Below are 18,455 nucleotides of genomic sequence, written 5' to 3'. Positions count from 1 at the left end.
TATATGGAAATCTCCATGTTTTCTTTATTCGAGCCCCTTTTCTTTGCAATTTGCATGCACGATTGGTTGTAAATTATAATGATTTAGTTTTTAGTCCTGGAAACGAAATCCAAGGGTAGAAAGTTTCCTTGGCGTTATGCATACCAAGCGTTTGAGGAAAGTCATCAAAGAAAAACAAAAATTAGTTAATTAGGAGCTTTACGTGTTAGATGTTTAAGCTGAAGGGAGAGGAAAAGGGTTTTTCTGTTCAGCGTTTGGTTTCAACTAGACAAGAAAACCAAAATTAACATTATTTGGTAAAAGAAAAACTCAATACCTACAGTTTTGTTTTGTTTTATAGCTCCTTGTGATCAGATACTGCCGTTTTTCTTCATTAGTCCGGACTACTCAGTGGTGTGGGAAATGAACGGTCATGATTGAATTGAGGAAATAATATTTTTGCTTACTTGCCAATCTAACGGATATAAAGCTAGACTATCCGGACTATTGATGACTTACCCCCCATACTCCGTTAAAAGTTGTTTTAAACTTTGGCTTATATGTGCACGCCTTGTATGTTATTCACGAATCAAGTGTCTTCAAATGATTCCTCAAATGATGTTCGAGACCCGGGAAGTGTTGCTGAGTTGGTGCTTTTAGGAGGATGGTGGAGACCCTAAGGTACTATGCGGACTCTGCTCATGTTTATATTTCCTGTATCATATTTTGAAATATGAATCTCTGCCTTATTTTGGATATAGTAGTAATTTCTTTTATTTTCAGTTACAATAATAGTGGTTTCTTTGAATTCCATGGATAATGTGAAATTCAATTTAACCGCTGTACGACCTTACATGCAGTAGCAAAATGGCTTGGTTAAGAATGCAGTTGTAAGTTGACAGTTATGAAAAATTGTGCTAATTGGTTAGGGACCTTGTTAGTTGGTCAAAGACAGCTAGCATCTTACAACTTATAATACGGACTTAGGGACCTTGCTAGATTTTGTTAGAATGTGAATTACGATCAGCTTGGTCCCCTCACAACATATGCAGGCAGCCTAACCCAAAAGTTAGATGCAGCCGTAGAATAGAATAAATGCTACCCTCTGCCATGACTGAGGGTCCGCGGCGTGACAATATGTGCTTTAGACTAGGGAGTTTCAATGGTGATTGGTGAACAAATGATTCATTGGGGGCAAAAGCATATTTTTGGTTGTTATTTGTTTTAGTCTGAGTTTAGAATGCACTTTGGTTTCGGTGCTTATGGTTTCAATTTCATAACTGGAATGCGTATTTAATAATGCAATTATGATTTTAAGTCCTTTCAGAGTTTTTGTATTCTTGACAATTTGGGACGAAAACTTATGTTAGCATTCTTTACAATTGTATTTGTCTAGATTTTCCATTTCAAATGGGTTTTAAATATCCGGAATTAAAAAATGACCTCCAAATATTATTAGCATCTTTCTTGGCCTCCAAATTTATGTTAGCATTCTAATTTCCCACAATGGAGTTTTGGTAATCTCATGTATCATCTTATGTTGTTTAGTGTTTGATTGGCAGAAATAGATCAAGGGTAAGCCCTCGAAACCTTCAAATGGGCCTCCAAACTCCCCAAGTTCAGACACTCTCCCTCCACATACAGAGCTCTCATCCACAAGCTGCGCACCTTCCACCGCTTTGACACCATTCACCAACTGCTCAATGAAATGCCCACATCAATTGGACAACCCCCAGATGAAGACATCTTTGTCACCATCATTCGAGGTCTTGGCCGTGCCCACATGGTAAAACAAGTGATCAACGTGCTTGACTTGGTTTACAAGTATGACCAGAAACCTTCTTTGAAGGTATTCAATACAATACTTGATGTTCTTGTGAAGGAAGATATAGATATAGCTAGGGAGTTTTATAGGATGAAGATGATGGAAAGTGGCATTGAAGGCGATGGTTATACTTTTGGTATCTTGATGAAAGGGCTTTGCTTGATGAATCGAATTGGTGATGGTTTTAAGCTTTTGCAAGCAATGAAGACTCGGGGAATCACTCCAAATACTGTGGTCTATAACACGTTGCTTCATGCCCTTTGCAAGAACAAGAAAGTTGGGAGAGCGAGAAGCTTGACGAATGAGATGGAAGCGCCGAATGATGTGACTTTAATATTTTGATAACTGGGTATTGTGGAGAAGAGAATTTAGTGCAAGCTCTTGTTCTCCTAGAGAAGTGCTTTGATTTAGGGTTTGTGCCTGATGTTGTCACTGTAACTAAGGTGTCGGAAATTCTTTGCAGCAATGGCCGTGTAATGGAGGCTCTCAAGCTTATTGAGAGAGTGGAGAGCAAGGGAGGACTGGTGGATGTGGTAGCTTATAACACCTTGGTTAAGGGTTTCTGTAGAGTAGGCGAAGCGAAACTCAGTCTTCGCATTGTGGAGGAAATGGAGAAAAAGGGACGCCTTCCAAATGTTGATACTTACAATGTCTTGATCTCTTGTTTTTGCGAGTCTGGGATGTTGGATATGGCTCTGGATCTGTTTAAGGATATGGAAACATATGGTATCTACTGGAATTTTGTTACGTACGATACGTTAATTAGAGGTTTGTGTGCAAGAGGAAGGACGAAAAAAGGGTTGGAAATTTTGGAACTAATGAATGAGAGAAAACACGGTTCTGGAGGCCAAATTTCTCCTTAAAATAGTGTGTTATATGGGCTGTATAAGGAAAATCGTTTAGGCGAAGCACTTGAGTTCTTAACCAGTATGGGGAAACTATTTCCCAGAGCTGTCGATAGAAGCTTGAAAATTTTAGGTTTCTGTGAGGAGGGCGCCACATTGAATGCGAAGAAGATTTATGATCAGATGATTACAGAAAACGGAGTTCCAAGTGCTATAATCTTTCACTGTCTAATCCATAGATTTTGCCAAGAAGGCACTGTTCGCGAAGCTTTTGACCTAATGAATGAGATGATTGGTCATGGTTACTTTCCTCTTGCATCAACGTATAATCCTGTGATCAATGCGTTTTGTGAGAAAGGGAAAGTTGGCAGTGCACTGAAACTTGTGGAGGACATGGCCGAGCGAGGTTGCTCACCCGATAGCGGAAGTTATAGTCCGTTGGTAGCTGTTCTTTGCCGGATGGGGGATTTTCATAAAGATCTGAGACTGGTTTTGCAGTTGGTAGAAAAGGGCATCATTCCAAATTACCTGACATGGAACTCGTTGCTTGTTTGTTTAAGTCAAGAGACTGTATGGTTGAAGGGAAAAAGTATAATCGATGTAAATAACAAGTTACACTATATTATTGAGAATTAGATGCATGCTAGGGTCGACTTTTGGTTCATCATGTCTTCTTGTACTCCTAGTGTTTGCAAAGATTATACAAATAAAAGATTTGTATGTGTATTGTATTTGACTTGTTAAACAGTCTCGACAAATTAAATTACAACGTTCTCCTCCTTCTACTTCTTTTTTATTTATTTCTATAACACATGTCTTCATTTTCTCTCTTCTTGTATGCGACTTTATTGTACACACCAAATACCCGATAAAATACCATAATTGACAAGCCTTGACAGTCTTCAACATCATTCCAAATTTTGTGTAGCCACCCTCAACAAGCCTTTACAGAACAAAAAAAGGAAACCAATAAATAATGCAACCTAGAACAAATAACAAAGTAAATAAAGGGTTGTGTTATCCACCATCCATTTTTACTTCTCATAAGCTCTATTAACTTTCGACTGTCAGATATAATAATTGAAAAATATCAACAGAAAAAAAATTAATAAAAACATGTGAGAGATAAAAAATGAAGTGTGAAAGCACTATCCTAAATGAAAATGAAAATTAATTGACAATATTAATGCAACTAACAAAATAAATATATAAATAAAGAAATGAAGATTGGATAAGAATAAATACATCGACTCGACTCCACCATCGCAATCATAGAGACGTAACCAGGATTTGTTAATCTCTTATGCTCCATCCTAAGTTAATATTTTACTGAAATTTTAGCCAAGTTCTATTAATTTTTTTACTTTTCTAAGTTTAGTGCTATTAGTTAAAAAAAAAAGTTTAGTGGTATTATACCTAGCAATTTGATTTAAACTCATTCTTTTTCCATGAATTTACTTTAGACATTTTTTATTAATAGTATTTTTTTTTTTTGGCCAAATTTTTTTCATGATCCTTGTGGTGATTGATACCTTACTTTTAAATAGACCCTGTGGTGAAAAAACTATTAATTGTAATCTTGTGGTGAAATTCGTTATCAATCATAGTTCAAATTGGATTTTTCCTCATTCTTTTGTCATTTGAAAGGACAAAATTGTTATTTTCGTTTTTATTGATTCCATCAACCATTCATAAAACGTCATATGGACATAATTTTTTTTTATTTTTTAAAACTTTTAGAGCTACAATAAAAGAATAAATAAAGGGTAAATTACATTTTGCCCCCTCAGGTTTGGGGTCGATTTCAATTTCTTACAACATCTTTAAAACATTTCAATATCATACATTGACTTATCATTTTATTTCAATTTCATATATCCGTTAGAAAATCTGTTAAGGAAATCGTTAAGTAAAAACATGGCAAATATGGGATCCACATTTGTGCTGACGTGACTGCCAAATTTGTGCCACGTGGTAAAAAAAATATTTTTTTTCATTTCAAATATAATAATATTTATCTTATTAATAAATTTAAACAAAATATAAAAAAAACATCAAACAACCCAGAAACCCATTCCCCCCCCCCCCCTTCCGACCCACTCCATCTCCCCCAATCTCTTGATCTCCCCTCCCATCGATCCCAACACCTCCCCCCTCCCCCCCTGGGGCAACCCCCCACCCCACCCCACCCCACCCAACCCAAAAAACCCATTTTTTTTTTTTGCAGGAAGAATAGCACTCCTTCAATTGTCAAATACCAAAATCCCCTTCCGATATCATTGTTGGCTGCATGTCCGATCAACGCCAATTTGAGGTTAGAATGAGAGAAGGAGAAGGTCGCCGGAAATAGGTGGGTGGGGGGTTGCGGGGGAGGTGGGGGTGGGGTGGGTATTTGGATGGGAAGGGAGATGAAGAAAGTGGAGGAGAGAGAGTGGGTCGCCCGCCCCGGAGTGGGGGGGGGGGGGAATCGGTTTCTGGGTTTGATGTTTTTTTTTTCTTCAATAAAATAAATATTATTATATTTGAAATGAAAAAAAAAATATTTTTTTTTTTGCCACATGGAACAAATTTGGCAGCCACATCAACACAAATATGAATCTCATATTTGCCACATCATCACTTAATGATTTATTTAATAAATTTTCTAACAGATGTATGAAATTGAAATAAAATGATAAATCAATGTATCAAATTTAATGTTTTAAAGATGTTGTAAGAAATTAAAATCGACCCCAAACTTGAGGGGGCAAAATGTAATTTACCCATAAATAAACAATAAAATTACAATGTTCATATTATCCGACTTTCTCATTTTAAGAGAGCCAATAGTCCAAAATCAAGATTTAAAAAATCACAAAGTATCTCGTCGCGTTTAGATTAGAATATAAGTTATTATGCAAACATTAAATTTAGTTTCATTTTAAGAAGAACAGTGGTGGATGGGACAATTAGAGTCATGAGAGAGAAGAGGAAGGTGGTGGGTGGTCGTTGTCGCTATGGCTGACAAAGGTAGGGATTGGGGAGGGATTTTTTTTGCCCCTTCTATTTTTGTTGATTATAAAAAAGTGGAATTAGCAAAAGAAAAGAAAAAAGAATGGAATCACCTATTTACCTGACAGAAATTTCAATTTAGACTACGATTGATAACGAACTTCATCACAAGGTTAAAATTAACATTCTTTTCATCACATGGGTCGATTTAAAAATAATATCTCACCACATAGATCAAGAAAAAAAAATTTCATCTTTTTTTATAAGAAAGATGACCGGTTAGTGGCTTTGCCATAATAATCACCCGAAGCTGGAGGGGTATTTTAGTGTCAGCATAATCCATTGGCATCAGTGGAGTGACTGGACCGTAATAGTATAGTATTCTATTTTATCCAGTCGTAGATAGAAGAATTATGACATCACATGGCGTCAAAACAATAGAAGTGTCCGACCTCGTTTGCTCCAAAATTCCCAAAACGAAGAAACACAGACTCAGACTCAGACTCAGACACAGCACTGACCACCTTCTTCCTCGTCGTCTTCTTCTTCCTAATCCAATCCAATCCCATCCCAGAAGCCACCACTCACACACAAAGAACCACCACCCACTCTCCGTCTCTCCGATCCCATCCCATCACATCACATCACATCCCATCCCATCCCATCCAATGGATCCCAACCCTTCCAAATTCCCCATGCTCTCATACGTCATGTCCCGCCTCCCCTCCTTGGGTCCCGGGCCCTCAAAACCCGCCCCCGCCACTCCTCCTGATCTCTGTGAAATCCGCATCGACGCCCAGCCGTCCGACCAGCCCCCCATCCTTAACCAGATGCCCCACCTCTCCGACCCCAAAGTCCTCGCCGCCATGCAACGCGCCGTCTCCGACGTCTCCCAGACCCGTTCCGTCCTCAAAATCCTCGGCGACCGACCCGACCACGAGCTCGTCGACACCGCCAAGGCCAGGCTCGCCGAAATCGACTCCGTTTTGGCCAAGAAACTAGAGGAGCTCGTGCTCTCCCCCCGCCCTCCCGACTTTGACAGGCTCCAGTGGCGGGTTCACCTGGCCGACAAAGAGGCTCAGTTCCGCGAGCAGGCGGACAAGGACAAGCAAGGTTACAAGGCTATTGTGCAGCTCGATGAGTTGCACTCCGCCTACGACAATCTTCTCAAGGACGCCGAGCAGAGGCTAGTCAAGATTTACGAGTCGGCCATGGCCGGGGTCGTGGAAATTCAGGAGGAGGAGCCGGGCGGCGATGAGGGTTTGACCAACGGCCAAGTCCCCGAGGAGGTGGCTGGGATCCTGCAGGAGGTCTCCGGGACCACTCTGGATCGGGTCAACCTCTCGGGTCGGCAGTTACAGTTCTTGCCCGAGGCCTTCGGCTCCATTCGCGGTTTGCTCCTGCTGGATCTTTCCAGAAATGAACTCAAGGTTTGGTTTGGTTTGGTTTGATTTGATTTGTTTTGATTCTGGTTTGGTTTGATTTGATTTGTTTTGATTCGGTTCGATTAAGTTTTTGAGATTTGAGATTATGATTAGGAATTAAAAGAACATTTTGGACAGGTTCTTCCTGAGTCAATAGGTGGATTAGAGAAACTGGAAGAGCTAAACGTGTCTTCAAATTTCTTGGAGTCATTGCCGGAATCAATTGGGAGGTTGCAAAATTTGAAGGTTCTGAATGCTACTGGGAACAAGCTAAGTGCCCTTCCCGACTCTATCTGTCAATGCAGGTAAACAACTTTATATGTTTTAATCATTCGAATTTCGAGTGAGGAATGGAATGGAATGATTAGTAATTTGGTTTTGTGAAATGTGATTAGGTCATTGGTGGAGTTGGACGTGAGCTTCAACGGCCTCACGTACCTGCCAACCAACATTGGTTATGAGTTGGCCAATCTACAGAAGCTTTCTATCCAGTTAAACAAGATTCGGTCCCTTCCTACCTCTGTTTGTGAGCTGAGGTCTTTGCGCTGCTTGGATGCTCACTTCAATGAGCTCCGCGGCCTTCCTCTAGACTTTGGTCGGTTGACCAATCTCGAAATCCTCAATCTCGCCAGTAATTTTACCGATCTAACTGAGCTCCCGGAGACCTTTGGTGATTTAACCAACCTCAAGGAACTCGATATCAGCAACAATCAGATTCATGCTCTTCCAGATACCTTTGGCCGCCTTGAGAATTTGACCAAACTTAACGTGGACGGGAACCCTCTTGTGATTCCACCCCCGGACATAGTTCAACAAGGTGTGGAAGCTATCAAGATCTTCATGGCCAAGAGATGGTTGGAGATACTGGTGGAAGAAGAAAGGAAAAGCATGCTTCAGGTTCAAGAACAACAAGAAGCAGGATGGTTGACACGCAGCACTTCGTGGTTGAAGGATTACGTGTCGGGTGTTTCCGAGTATCTGGGATCTCCAAGAACTCCTAGAGATCCTGATCTTGACCAGCAGCTATGATTTCATGCAATGCCTCTTTGATGCACATAATTTGTGCTTACTTTCTGTTTCTTTGTTTATTTCGTCGCACTTGTATTTCCTGTATCAGTTCTAGCTTGGAAAAGGTGGAAGCCTCAACAAATTTTGTTCATTCAGTACAATAGTTGAACTTTCTGTAACATATATCGAATCGTAAGTGTCAAATGTTGCCAACAGTATCTCGTGGTCTGCTGCCATGCATCTTGTAGCTAGGCAAGTCATCTGTATTGTTCAATTGGATTCCACTCGTTCAATTGTTCAATTGTTTCTTAATGATATTGGACGACGTAATACGGTGTTTTTAGTGATTATAACTCTGTATTCTCGGATGTTTCCAGAGGGTATTTCAGAATTGTTAAGTAATTTGGGACAAGAGAGATTGTGAAATTCTACCAAAATCTACTGACTTGTTGAATTTCTAAGCTCAGAATCCATGTAGGTTGTACTTACAACTTTCATATGAATTAATTATTCTTTCATCAAAGCATATTGCGTGTGAAATTTATTTACAAACTTTTCAACACAATCCAGCACCAAAATCGACCAACCGCGCAATCAAATCAATCCAAAACAACGATGGATGTTTAGGGTTTTGTTTATTTTTTTTGTTTTTTGGTGCTTTACAATGTATTTCGGCCTTCATGTATCTACTTGTGTTATCTTGGTAATTAAATTTATTTTCGACCAAAAAAAAAAAACAACAATAATGGATGTATAGTAATTATCGAGTCGAGAGAGAATCGGAAAATAATTGGATTTGAGAAATGTATGTATGTGAAGGTGAGTTTTCTTGGTAGTCGAAAATTGTGGAATTTATTGAGAAATTGAAGGTGAGTTAATGAGAGAAAAAGGAGGGATCAAGATAAGCGTTTTCTCAAATACTCCCACACGCTCAGCATCCCTTAGTCCAAGCAGTTGACACAACTTCTCAAAGCTCCCCTGCTTTTGGCATGGAAAAGTCAAATGCATTAAAGAAATGATTAATTACTAAATCCTATCTTTAATACATTCTCAATTGAAAACCAACTCTATCTCTATTAAGTAAGGAATCCCTACCATAATCAATTAGGGATATTCCAATCGTCTTTCAAAATATTATCTCCTAATATTTTTTCCTTGTGCATCCTACGAATGACATTACTTGGCGAATAGGATGTTGCCATGTGTAAGGCAAAAACCTAACCTCATGGCCAACCACCTCCTCCTATAAAGATCTCCATCTTCCCCAAATTCTGTAAGCTTTTCGCTATACGGAAAACTCTAAACACTCACTTTTTTTCACAGAAACTAATTAGGCATCGGATTCTTTGATCAAATGTGTGATTGTTTTATAAGTACAACTTCGTCAAAATTGAAGACAACGTATTTTAGCTACCACTGTTAGGAACAAGTATGACCTTTATTACTACTTATAAGCTTTAATTTTGTTTTGCACGCATCTCAAAAACACAAGAACATCAAAAATAAAATTTTATACTCTCAATTTTACACTTGTTTTATATGTTAATGTTTTGATCACTTGTTTATCACTTAGTAATACAACCCTTAATATAAAAGTTTTTTTAGTCAAAATGGTCTCTGAGATTGGCATAACTCCTCACTTTGGTCCTGAAGATTTGAAATCAATAGAAATGTTCCCTGAGTTTGTCTCCCATCAATCATTTTGATCATTCCGTACAAATCTCCATTAAATAAAGATAAAATGACAAAAATACTCTCAGTCTTTGTCAAATCATTTTGGCCTATTGTTTATTAAATTGAGAGTATTTTTGTCATTTTCATCCATATTTAATAAAAAAATTCATGGAAGTACCAAAAATTTTGTCATTTTAACAAACTCATGGATCATTTTTATCAATTTTAAATCTCATAGATTAAAGTGAGAAATTACGATAATCTCAATGACCATTTTGGCTAAAAAGCCTAATATAAATATATCCTTGTATCACAAGAAGAATAACTAAGGGGCATTATATCTGTTAAAACATGATGGTTACATATGTGGTTACATGTATGCATTCAGGAATTGGAAGCTTTACTGTTTCTGTTTGTGTTGAGGACACATTAAATTAGGCCTTTTCAAACCAAGAAAAACATTTATGGTGCGTTTGTTGCACCGGGATTGGACTCGCTTTAGAGCTAAGCTGGACTGACTTCGAATTGACTAAGCTAAACAGACTTAGTAAAACGTTTACTAGACTAAGAAGCAGGATAATAAAAATAATAGATTTCTTTTTGAAGTAAAGAGTAGTGCATCTATCTATGGAACCCCGTGCATTTCAGAAACAAAGCAATTCTTACAGTGGTTTGAATATACAGACAATCCCATTGAATCAAAGATCAATTAAAGTCAGAAAACACGCTGATTAAATCCCAAATCAACCACAATTTAGTTCTGACACAATGTGAATCAAGTGTAACGGAACGATGTCCGGCTGACAATAGAAACCCAACTTTGACAAACAAATGGAGAAACCACACAAACATCATTTCATAATTTTTCAACTTAGGTAAGATGGTCCTCCTCAAGTTCTTTGGACTTGAGCTTTTCCTTCACTCTCTGTAAAAATTGTCTTCCATGAATCCAGTAGGGTTTATGCTATCAAAGTCCATGACCACGCCAATGAACTTCGCAATGTCTTCCTCATCATCTGAAGCAGCAACATTTGCTGCGAACCTACGCTTCCTTGTACCTGAAAAAGTAGGATCTAACTCAAATCACAGCTCCCAGACTCCACAAATTCCATAACTCCCACATCACAAAACACACAACTCAAAAATGAAAACCCAAAATCCGATCCAAACAACACAAAATCCTCCATTTCGAAAAACCCAAAATCAATCCATAAAACTCAGAATCCTCCATTTACAAAATCCAGAATCCAATCCAAAAACTCAAAATCCTCCATGCCAATCGATCTCTGCAAATCGACTTGGCCCAAAAATTCAAAAAACCACTAATTAGAAGCAAAAATGGAGACGACGATCGAGTTAGAAAGAGAAAGAGGACGAGCACGACTGCGACGCGAGACAGAGAACGGTCTTAATAGTTCCATGGTTTTCAGTGGTCACGCTAAGGACCGTTCAATTAAGGCTTTAGCATAGGCAAGTAAAAGTAAAATTAGGTGTATTTAATTGGAAATTTAAGATATTTCAATAGATTTATAAATTCATGAATTTTTATAGAATTTAATTGATTTGTAAAGATTTTATGTAAATTTTATATTCAATTCCCTCGAAATCTTATGAGGAGATGAGATATTTGTAGATACTTAAAATATACTACAAAATCTCTTCAATTCCCTTTAATTCCTCAATTTTTTGAAATTCTTCAAAATCATATTCTAATTGAATACACCTAAAATGCTATAAACTTGTTCCAATTCATAATTGAATATAACCAGATTTCTAAGGATTTTAATAAACTATCTTAAAATCTTGTTTCAATACACATTAAATTTCAAATAATCATTTAAAATCCTGGTTAAATACCCCTAAATTTCAAAATTCCAATTGCATACACCTCTTAATTTCATTAAAGTTAGCACGTGTAAATAACAAACAAGAGTTCACATCAAATTTAATCCAGTCCAGTCTTAGCTTAATTAAGGTAAACAAACGCACCCCTCTTAAAAATTAAAAAACCAAGCGCCCACGTCAAAACTCCTCTATATCTCCGAAGTTGAAACCATAACTTTAACGTTCAATTTCCGCTTGTAAAAGGAAAGCAAGAAAGAAGAAATCGACAGTATTATACACAAATAACACTGAAGCCCTTTTTTTTAAACTACGATCACTGTTCTCCCTTGGATACTACTTTGACAAAATTTCCCCGGGTGGCATGTCAACATATAGGCCGGGAGGGATCCATATTTCTGAAAAAAATAATAAAAATTAATTATCGGATTCACTCTTCGTCAAACTTCGACTATATGAATAGTCTATGTTGTAAAGCTCAATCTATAGATCATCCTTACAAAAATTCAATTCAATCCGTAACTATTTGGCCATTCAATTGTCATGATAAAATTTCAATGTTTTTTCTTATAGACCATAATGTTCGTCAATTTCTTTTAACTAAATTAGATGTCTCAAATACTTCTGATTTGGTTGATACTTTGCATGGATCATCTACGAAGTGCAACTTGAAAAATAAACGTTCAGATCATTCAAGTCCGATGTTGTTCAGCCTCACAACTAATTCCAATTAAAAAAAAAAAAAAAAAAAAAGGAGACCCTTTAGTCAATATTCTTAGACCTGTACATTTCCAAGAGACAAAAAAAAGAATCAAGACATGTACAGGTGCTTGGTAAGAAGCAGCAAATAAGTGAATGAGTGCAACGGTGCAAGTTTGTGCACACTAATTAGCGACCCAAAAACACATAACCTAAAAATTATATGTTGAATTTTCTATTTACAAAAAGTGAAGGAAAAACTAGGCAACTTCATCCTTTACAACCAACATTCATATAGATATTTAAAACCAATGCAAACATAATGGTTTCAAGTTACTTCCCATCAATTTTCCAATGCCGAATATAATCATATATATAGCAGCAAAACTTCCCACTTACAGACTCAAGCGGAGAGGGATCTCCCCCATGGTCTGAGAGTTGCAATCAAAACCCAAAAAACGGCACATAGTGCTACAAGAACCGGAAAGAAGAAGAATCCCCTCTTTCTGCCTGCCCTCCTAGTTTCAGAATCATTACCTGCAGCGACTGTTGTACTTGCCGTATTAATTCTCAACCTGCTGAAGCTAGACATCCGTTCAAAAGCACGATTTACCAAAGCACTCTCTGAAGCCGATGCAGGGGTGGTAGGTATAGACTCCACAAAGGCCCAAAGAGCAGAAGAGAACTGACTTGTAGCACCTGCAGCCTCATTGCCGCTTTGATTTTGAGTTGCTTGGGAAGGAAAATTTGAAGATTCATATACCACACCTAAACAATACCAGATACAAATCGCCTATATTAGCGACTACTTACAAGATTTTATAGGGACATTCCAATTTACAACAAAGGGAATGCCAACATATAACTAGAAGTGAGTCATGCAAACCACTGCGATCAATAATACATTCATAGAAACCAGCTTTTAGAAGAGTTTTGAAGCTGGAAACCTGCACTTAATAATACATGAGCATCAACAATTCATCGTCACTGTTATATGTACCTGGGGTTGAATACGAGAGAGATCCCTGATTTGGTTCTGCTCTTTCAGTGTTTGTCCACAGCTGATTGTTAATCTGAGTTGATTCTGGATTCAGCAGATGGTTAACCTGGTTTTCAGCTACTGGATTGGGTTGTAAATGGTATTCAAACTGGTCTGCTATATTATTCCCCTGAGAATTCATGTACTGATGATGAGCAACATTTCCTTCATCAATAGGCCCCAAGTCTTGAAGAAACATGGCTGCATCATGATACAAGTCGAATTCACTTAATCCATCTAGCTCTCCAAACTGCAAGTCATCTACAGGGTTCACAGTGTTTGGTACAGTAGGTTCAGGACCAAGAAGATCATCGATCTCCAAGAAATCCTCTTCATGCAGTGCAGGAGGGTCCTGGTCATAAATGTCAGGAGCAGCTGTGGTGACTTCAGATGCCTCGTAAGATTGCATTTGGGAGGTAGATGACTGCGTGAAGTCAAAGTTAGCGTCCACATTGCATTGCTGCACATTTGGATTGAACTCTCTGACAGGTTCAGCACAGATAACTTCCCTGGAGTACAGATCAACCAGAGTACTTTGGGTATCTTCTTCGCTAAGAACCTACAAAATGAAATTGTATAATGTTAATTACATGTTCACAGTGACAGAGATTTAATACATGCAAGACTAAAATCAAGCAAAGAAAATTTAAAAGTACAAACTTTCTTTATTTATGCAATCATTGTTTATCAAGATTAAGCATTTAAAATACTGATTGTGGGGACTATTGAGGTAACACCTAAACCAGAACCATCAGCCTCTACGACACAAAAATCTCATTTTAGCCATATTTGCCAAATACTCTGCAATAGCAATAAACAACTAGCCCTGCAAGAAAATAAGGGGGTACAGTAAGAAGAGAGAGATTACCAACCTGGGGTGCTGTGTAACCGTACCCATTCATTTCAGGCAGCACAGCCTCATCAGCAATCTGTTTCATGAACTCCTCGATGTCATTTAGTGCATAATGGACATCACCATTGACTTTCACATTATCAATAGAAACAACATCTACAGCTTGCTTCACTGAGATTTGGCTACCAGCAGCAGTCTTGATTACTGGGGATTCATCATCAACCCAGTCTTCTTCCCTAAATGGTGCCCCATATTGCTCACCATTTTTGGGACCAGGTCCACTTTTTTTGTAAACTTTGTAGAGAGCATAGTATTGCTAAAACAAAGGAAGAACAAAATGGTCAGTTTTGGTTTACACAATAAAAGAAATTCAAGAGCACATTGAAAAGGATGTTATTCCAATCAATACCTGTACATTCTGGCATCTCTTGAGCTCTTCCTCATCCAAGGTATACTCGTGCATCACCCAGTCGGTGCGCTCCCCACTAGGTGCACGGCCTTTGTAATAAACTAAGGTCTTCTTCAACCCAACAGACCGTGAATAGCATACAATGGTACGATCCTTTCCTGTAGCTTTCCAATACCCGTGTCTGGTTGCCCTGCTTGATCTTCCTCCATTAGGGTATTTCCAATCTCTCGGACTGAAAAAGAACCATTGCCTGTCTCCAGTTTTCAACAGAGATAGTTCTGCATATCACATTCACTAGTTAGTAACCAAATTCAATCAACTAAAATTGTGAGAGGTTAAACAACAAAAATTGTGAGAGGCTAAAGAACACAAAATGTGAGAGGTTAAACAGCTATCTAATACATAAAACTAAGATTAGCAGATGACTTAAAATTGATGAAATCAGAATCATTCAAAACCATTTCCATGCCAAACGCAATCAGGGATTAACAGGCACATCTACTTGGAATTTTAAAGTTGGGATTTATAAACCAAGGGCTAAGGAAAAATATTATATTACTTTACTCCTAACATGCGTGGCTTTATATAGCACAAACTACTGACATTATAGCAGTTTATTTGATTAGATCATAGAAAATATCACCATAGCATCCTGCAAATTTCGGAAAGTGTGTGCCAAAACAAATCTGAAAAGGAATGAAAACTCTGTTAACCAAACCCATCAACAATAACCAAAGTATAAGTCAAACCAATCCGATCCAACATGGCGAAATCCAGTCATCAAAACAAAAAATACTCTGAAACCCATCAGCCAATACACAGCAAGTAGAGAAGCAAAGCAATCTAAAAACAAAAAAACCAAAATCCGCAATGATCCAAACAGTTAAAATTAGGGTTTTAAGAATTAATGCACCAATTAGATTTTGATCCAAGGGGTTGACCCGACGATCAAGACTCTTCTCACTTGTTCTACAGCAATCAATCATAAACACAAAACTTTTGACTTACACAAAAACCGATTCAAAAAACCAAAACAAATACCCAAATTAATAACCAAACAATCAAAACCCAGAAACCCCAAATCCAAAATCATACTAAAAATCAATGCTTTCACAGAAAAACCTCTAAAATCCACAAACCCCATATCAAAAATCATACGAAAATCATACCAGGAAGTTCGTCAGGGTCCCACTTGTAGACGTCGGTCTCGGCGATGACGTCAATCTTGAGCCTCTTCTTACAGATCTTCCGCTTCAGATAGTAGAGGACAAGCTCCTCGTCGGTGGGATGGAACCGAAACCCCGGCGCGGCAAAGTGGCCGTCACAGAAAAGCGCGGCTGAATCGTCCTCCGTCACCATCGCTTCCTCAACAACAAAATCAAGACCCTCGAACAAACAAAAATCGAAAAACTTCAACCGATCAAACACAACAGAGAGAGAGAGAGGGATGTGGATAATTGAGAGAGAGAAAAGAAAAGTCCTACATAAACACAGTAGGACTCTCCTAAGGCGGAAGAGAGAGAGAGAGAGAGAGAGTGGGTGGAGGTGGTGGTCAATGCGAATAGTCAGAGGAGGAAAAGGGCGGACGAGGAGTTTTGTAGTGCGAGAGAGGGGATGAGAAGTTTCCTTGTTAATTTTCAAAGGATTTTGTTTCCTTTCGTGTGTGTGAAAGCGTGGCGGGGAGGTAAGCTGGGCGGGTTTACGGTGTTGCGCGGTTGGATGATTCGCTACGACTCTCGCTCTCGCACTCGCACTGCGATTTGTGCACTGGAGTTTAAGATATTAGGGGGCCCGCTTGGTGGTTTCCATGATTTGGTGGTACTTAATTTTTGTCTTGGTTGATAATTTTCTTCTTTTGGAAGATATGAGTTTAATTAAATTGGCTAAAACAATGTGTTTTGCATTCTAAACTCAAGTTAATTTTATTCATCGTAATTTAAATTATTTTTAGATGAATACATAAACAAAGAGACGACATAATCAGCTATAAATATAATACTTAGTATGTGAACAAAATTAGTGATTAGCGTCATATTAATTTACTAACTCATTAGCACTTGAGTACTCATGGATATATTAATAAAAATTGAAACAAAAAATAATGGATCGTCAATACTTCCTATAGATGAATAAATTTCGAAAGTGAATGAAATTATCAATGGTTACTAAGAAGAACTAAGGTCATCTCTAACCGAAGGGTCCATAGGGCCAAAAATAACCCGAAAACCGTCTCTAACCGAGGGTTTGGCCAGAGGGCTGTGGAATCTAAGAGGGCCCCACGGAATCGGAGAGGGCTGGAGGGCTGGACTGGCTGCAACCAGCCCCGGACTGGCTAGAATAATCAGCTTTCTTGTCGATTATAACCTACAGGAATGCTTAAGAAAAAATTCAAATGCAACGGCTAGCTGACGTCAGCTAACCGTTGCATTTGAATTTTTTTTTTTAGTTTTATTATTATTTTTTATTTACAAAATTTTTCCTATAACTTCTATTTTTAATTCTATTTTTTCCTATAACTTTTATTTTACAAAATTTGTTTCATTTTTTTTTTTTAATTCCATTTTTTCCCTTAATCTTCTCGTCTCATTTGCGCCCATTTTGCTTCCAATTTGGAATTGGATGAAGACCCCCCAGTTGGAATCCGAAGAGGATCCAAAGTTGGAATTCATTGCAAACTTGAATTGAAAAAGATTGAATTGAAAGAGATTGAATTCAAAGTTGTGTGAATTATAGCCTAATATCCACCCTATTTATAGCAAAAGAAAAATTCAAATCCAATGGGTAGCTAACGTCAGCATGATGTTAGCTACCAACGGCTAGCTGACGTCATGATGACGTCACTTAGTCGTTAGATTTGAATTTAAGTTGTAGTTTTTAAATAATAAATTATGTTTGGCCCTCAGTTGGAGACGGTTTTTTGTGACAGGGCTAAAACGAGCCCTTTGACCCTCTGGCCCTCGGTTAGAGACGGAGGCAAATACAGCCGTGTACTGTTCATTAAAATATTAATATCTTGGAGAATCTTGGAGGGCCAGAGGGCTAAAACGAGCCCTCTGGCCAGCCCTCGGTTGGAGATGGCCTAATGTCTTCAACAACTAAAACAAGGTCCAAAAGTCTTTAGAGGGATGAAGGTGAGCCAGCAGTGGAGGACTAAAACATTTAATGAGACGACATTAAATAATATTCCTGCCTTTAAATTAAACTAAATTAATTTAGTAAGTGAAATATCCGTTAATTATCATCTCATAATTGACTTTTGGGACACATTTTCAACAAAGGGGGAATCCAACAACTCAATGTATTACCCTTGTTAATTTGTAGGTGATTTTTGGGGCTTTTTTTTAGTTATCTTACTCCACTCCAAGCTTATTTTATCTCAGTCGTTCTCCCATTTGTAGCACAACTCTTTATTCTTGTATTTTTTTTTTCTTTCTCTCCTATATCTCTCTTTTTCTCTAACTTAAATTAAACCTCGATCAAACGCAATAACCCAGCTAAATGCTTATGATTTATCTTATACCTGAACTCAATCTCCTTTTGAACCTTGTAAAGAACTAAGAAAGAACATACAACTCACTACACTTTTATTAATCATTCTTAAAATCACTCTCCACATTTGACAAAAGATTTCCTCTATTCTTCTTTATTGTGTGTTTAACTCATAGTCTTCTTTTTTGGCTCTATATTAGTAGTTTTTTCCCATTTTTTCTTTGTGTGATATGACGTTTCTTAAAATATGAGAACACATCATGACAATATAAAAGAAAGTATAATTACTTTTTTGGAGCTTAGATTATTACCCCGTTATTATAAAATCTTGGCTCCGCCACTGGCACCACTACTATCTCTTCTCTTAATTTCCAAAAG

General features: G+C 37.9%; 2 protein-coding genes and 1 pseudogene across 2 annotated transcripts; 2 read left to right on the top strand and 1 right to left on the bottom strand.

The window, feature by feature from the left end:
- The first annotated feature begins 643 nt into the window (after positions 1-643).
- LOC137727663 (pentatricopeptide repeat-containing protein At2g17525, mitochondrial-like) lies at positions 644-3,428 on the top strand (annotated as a pseudogene).
- Positions 3,429-6,028: 2,600 nt separating this feature from the next.
- On the top strand, positions 6,029-8,253 carry LOC137729209 (plant intracellular Ras-group-related LRR protein 9-like). Its single transcript, XM_068468071.1, has 3 exons — positions 6,029-7,070; positions 7,203-7,369; positions 7,460-8,253. Exons 1-3 carry the CDS (start codon positions 6,054-6,056, stop codon positions 8,091-8,093), a joined length of 1,818 nt encoding a protein of 605 aa, XP_068324172.1. The 5' UTR covers positions 6,029-6,053; the 3' UTR covers positions 8,094-8,253.
- Positions 8,254-12,495: 4,242 nt separating this feature from the next.
- LOC137729724 (NAC domain-containing protein 17-like) lies at positions 12,496-16,308 on the bottom strand. Its single transcript, XM_068468734.1, has 5 exons — positions 15,758-16,308; positions 14,589-14,866; positions 14,199-14,495; positions 13,288-13,885; positions 12,496-13,055 (listed from the first exon to the last, which is right to left on the bottom strand). Exons 1-5 carry the CDS (start codon positions 15,945-15,947, stop codon positions 12,691-12,693), a joined length of 1,728 nt encoding a protein of 575 aa, XP_068324835.1. The 5' UTR covers positions 15,948-16,308; the 3' UTR covers positions 12,496-12,690.
- Positions 16,309-18,455: the final 2,147 nt, after the last annotated feature.

This window comes from Pyrus communis, chromosome 3 (genome assembly GCF_963583255.1).
Source record: "Pyrus communis chromosome 3, drPyrComm1.1, whole genome shotgun sequence".
NCBI lineage: Eukaryota > Viridiplantae > Streptophyta > Magnoliopsida > Rosales > Rosaceae > Pyrus > Pyrus communis.
Note: the sequence above shows the minus strand (reverse complement) of the source record. Positions and strands in the feature narration are given on the sequence as shown.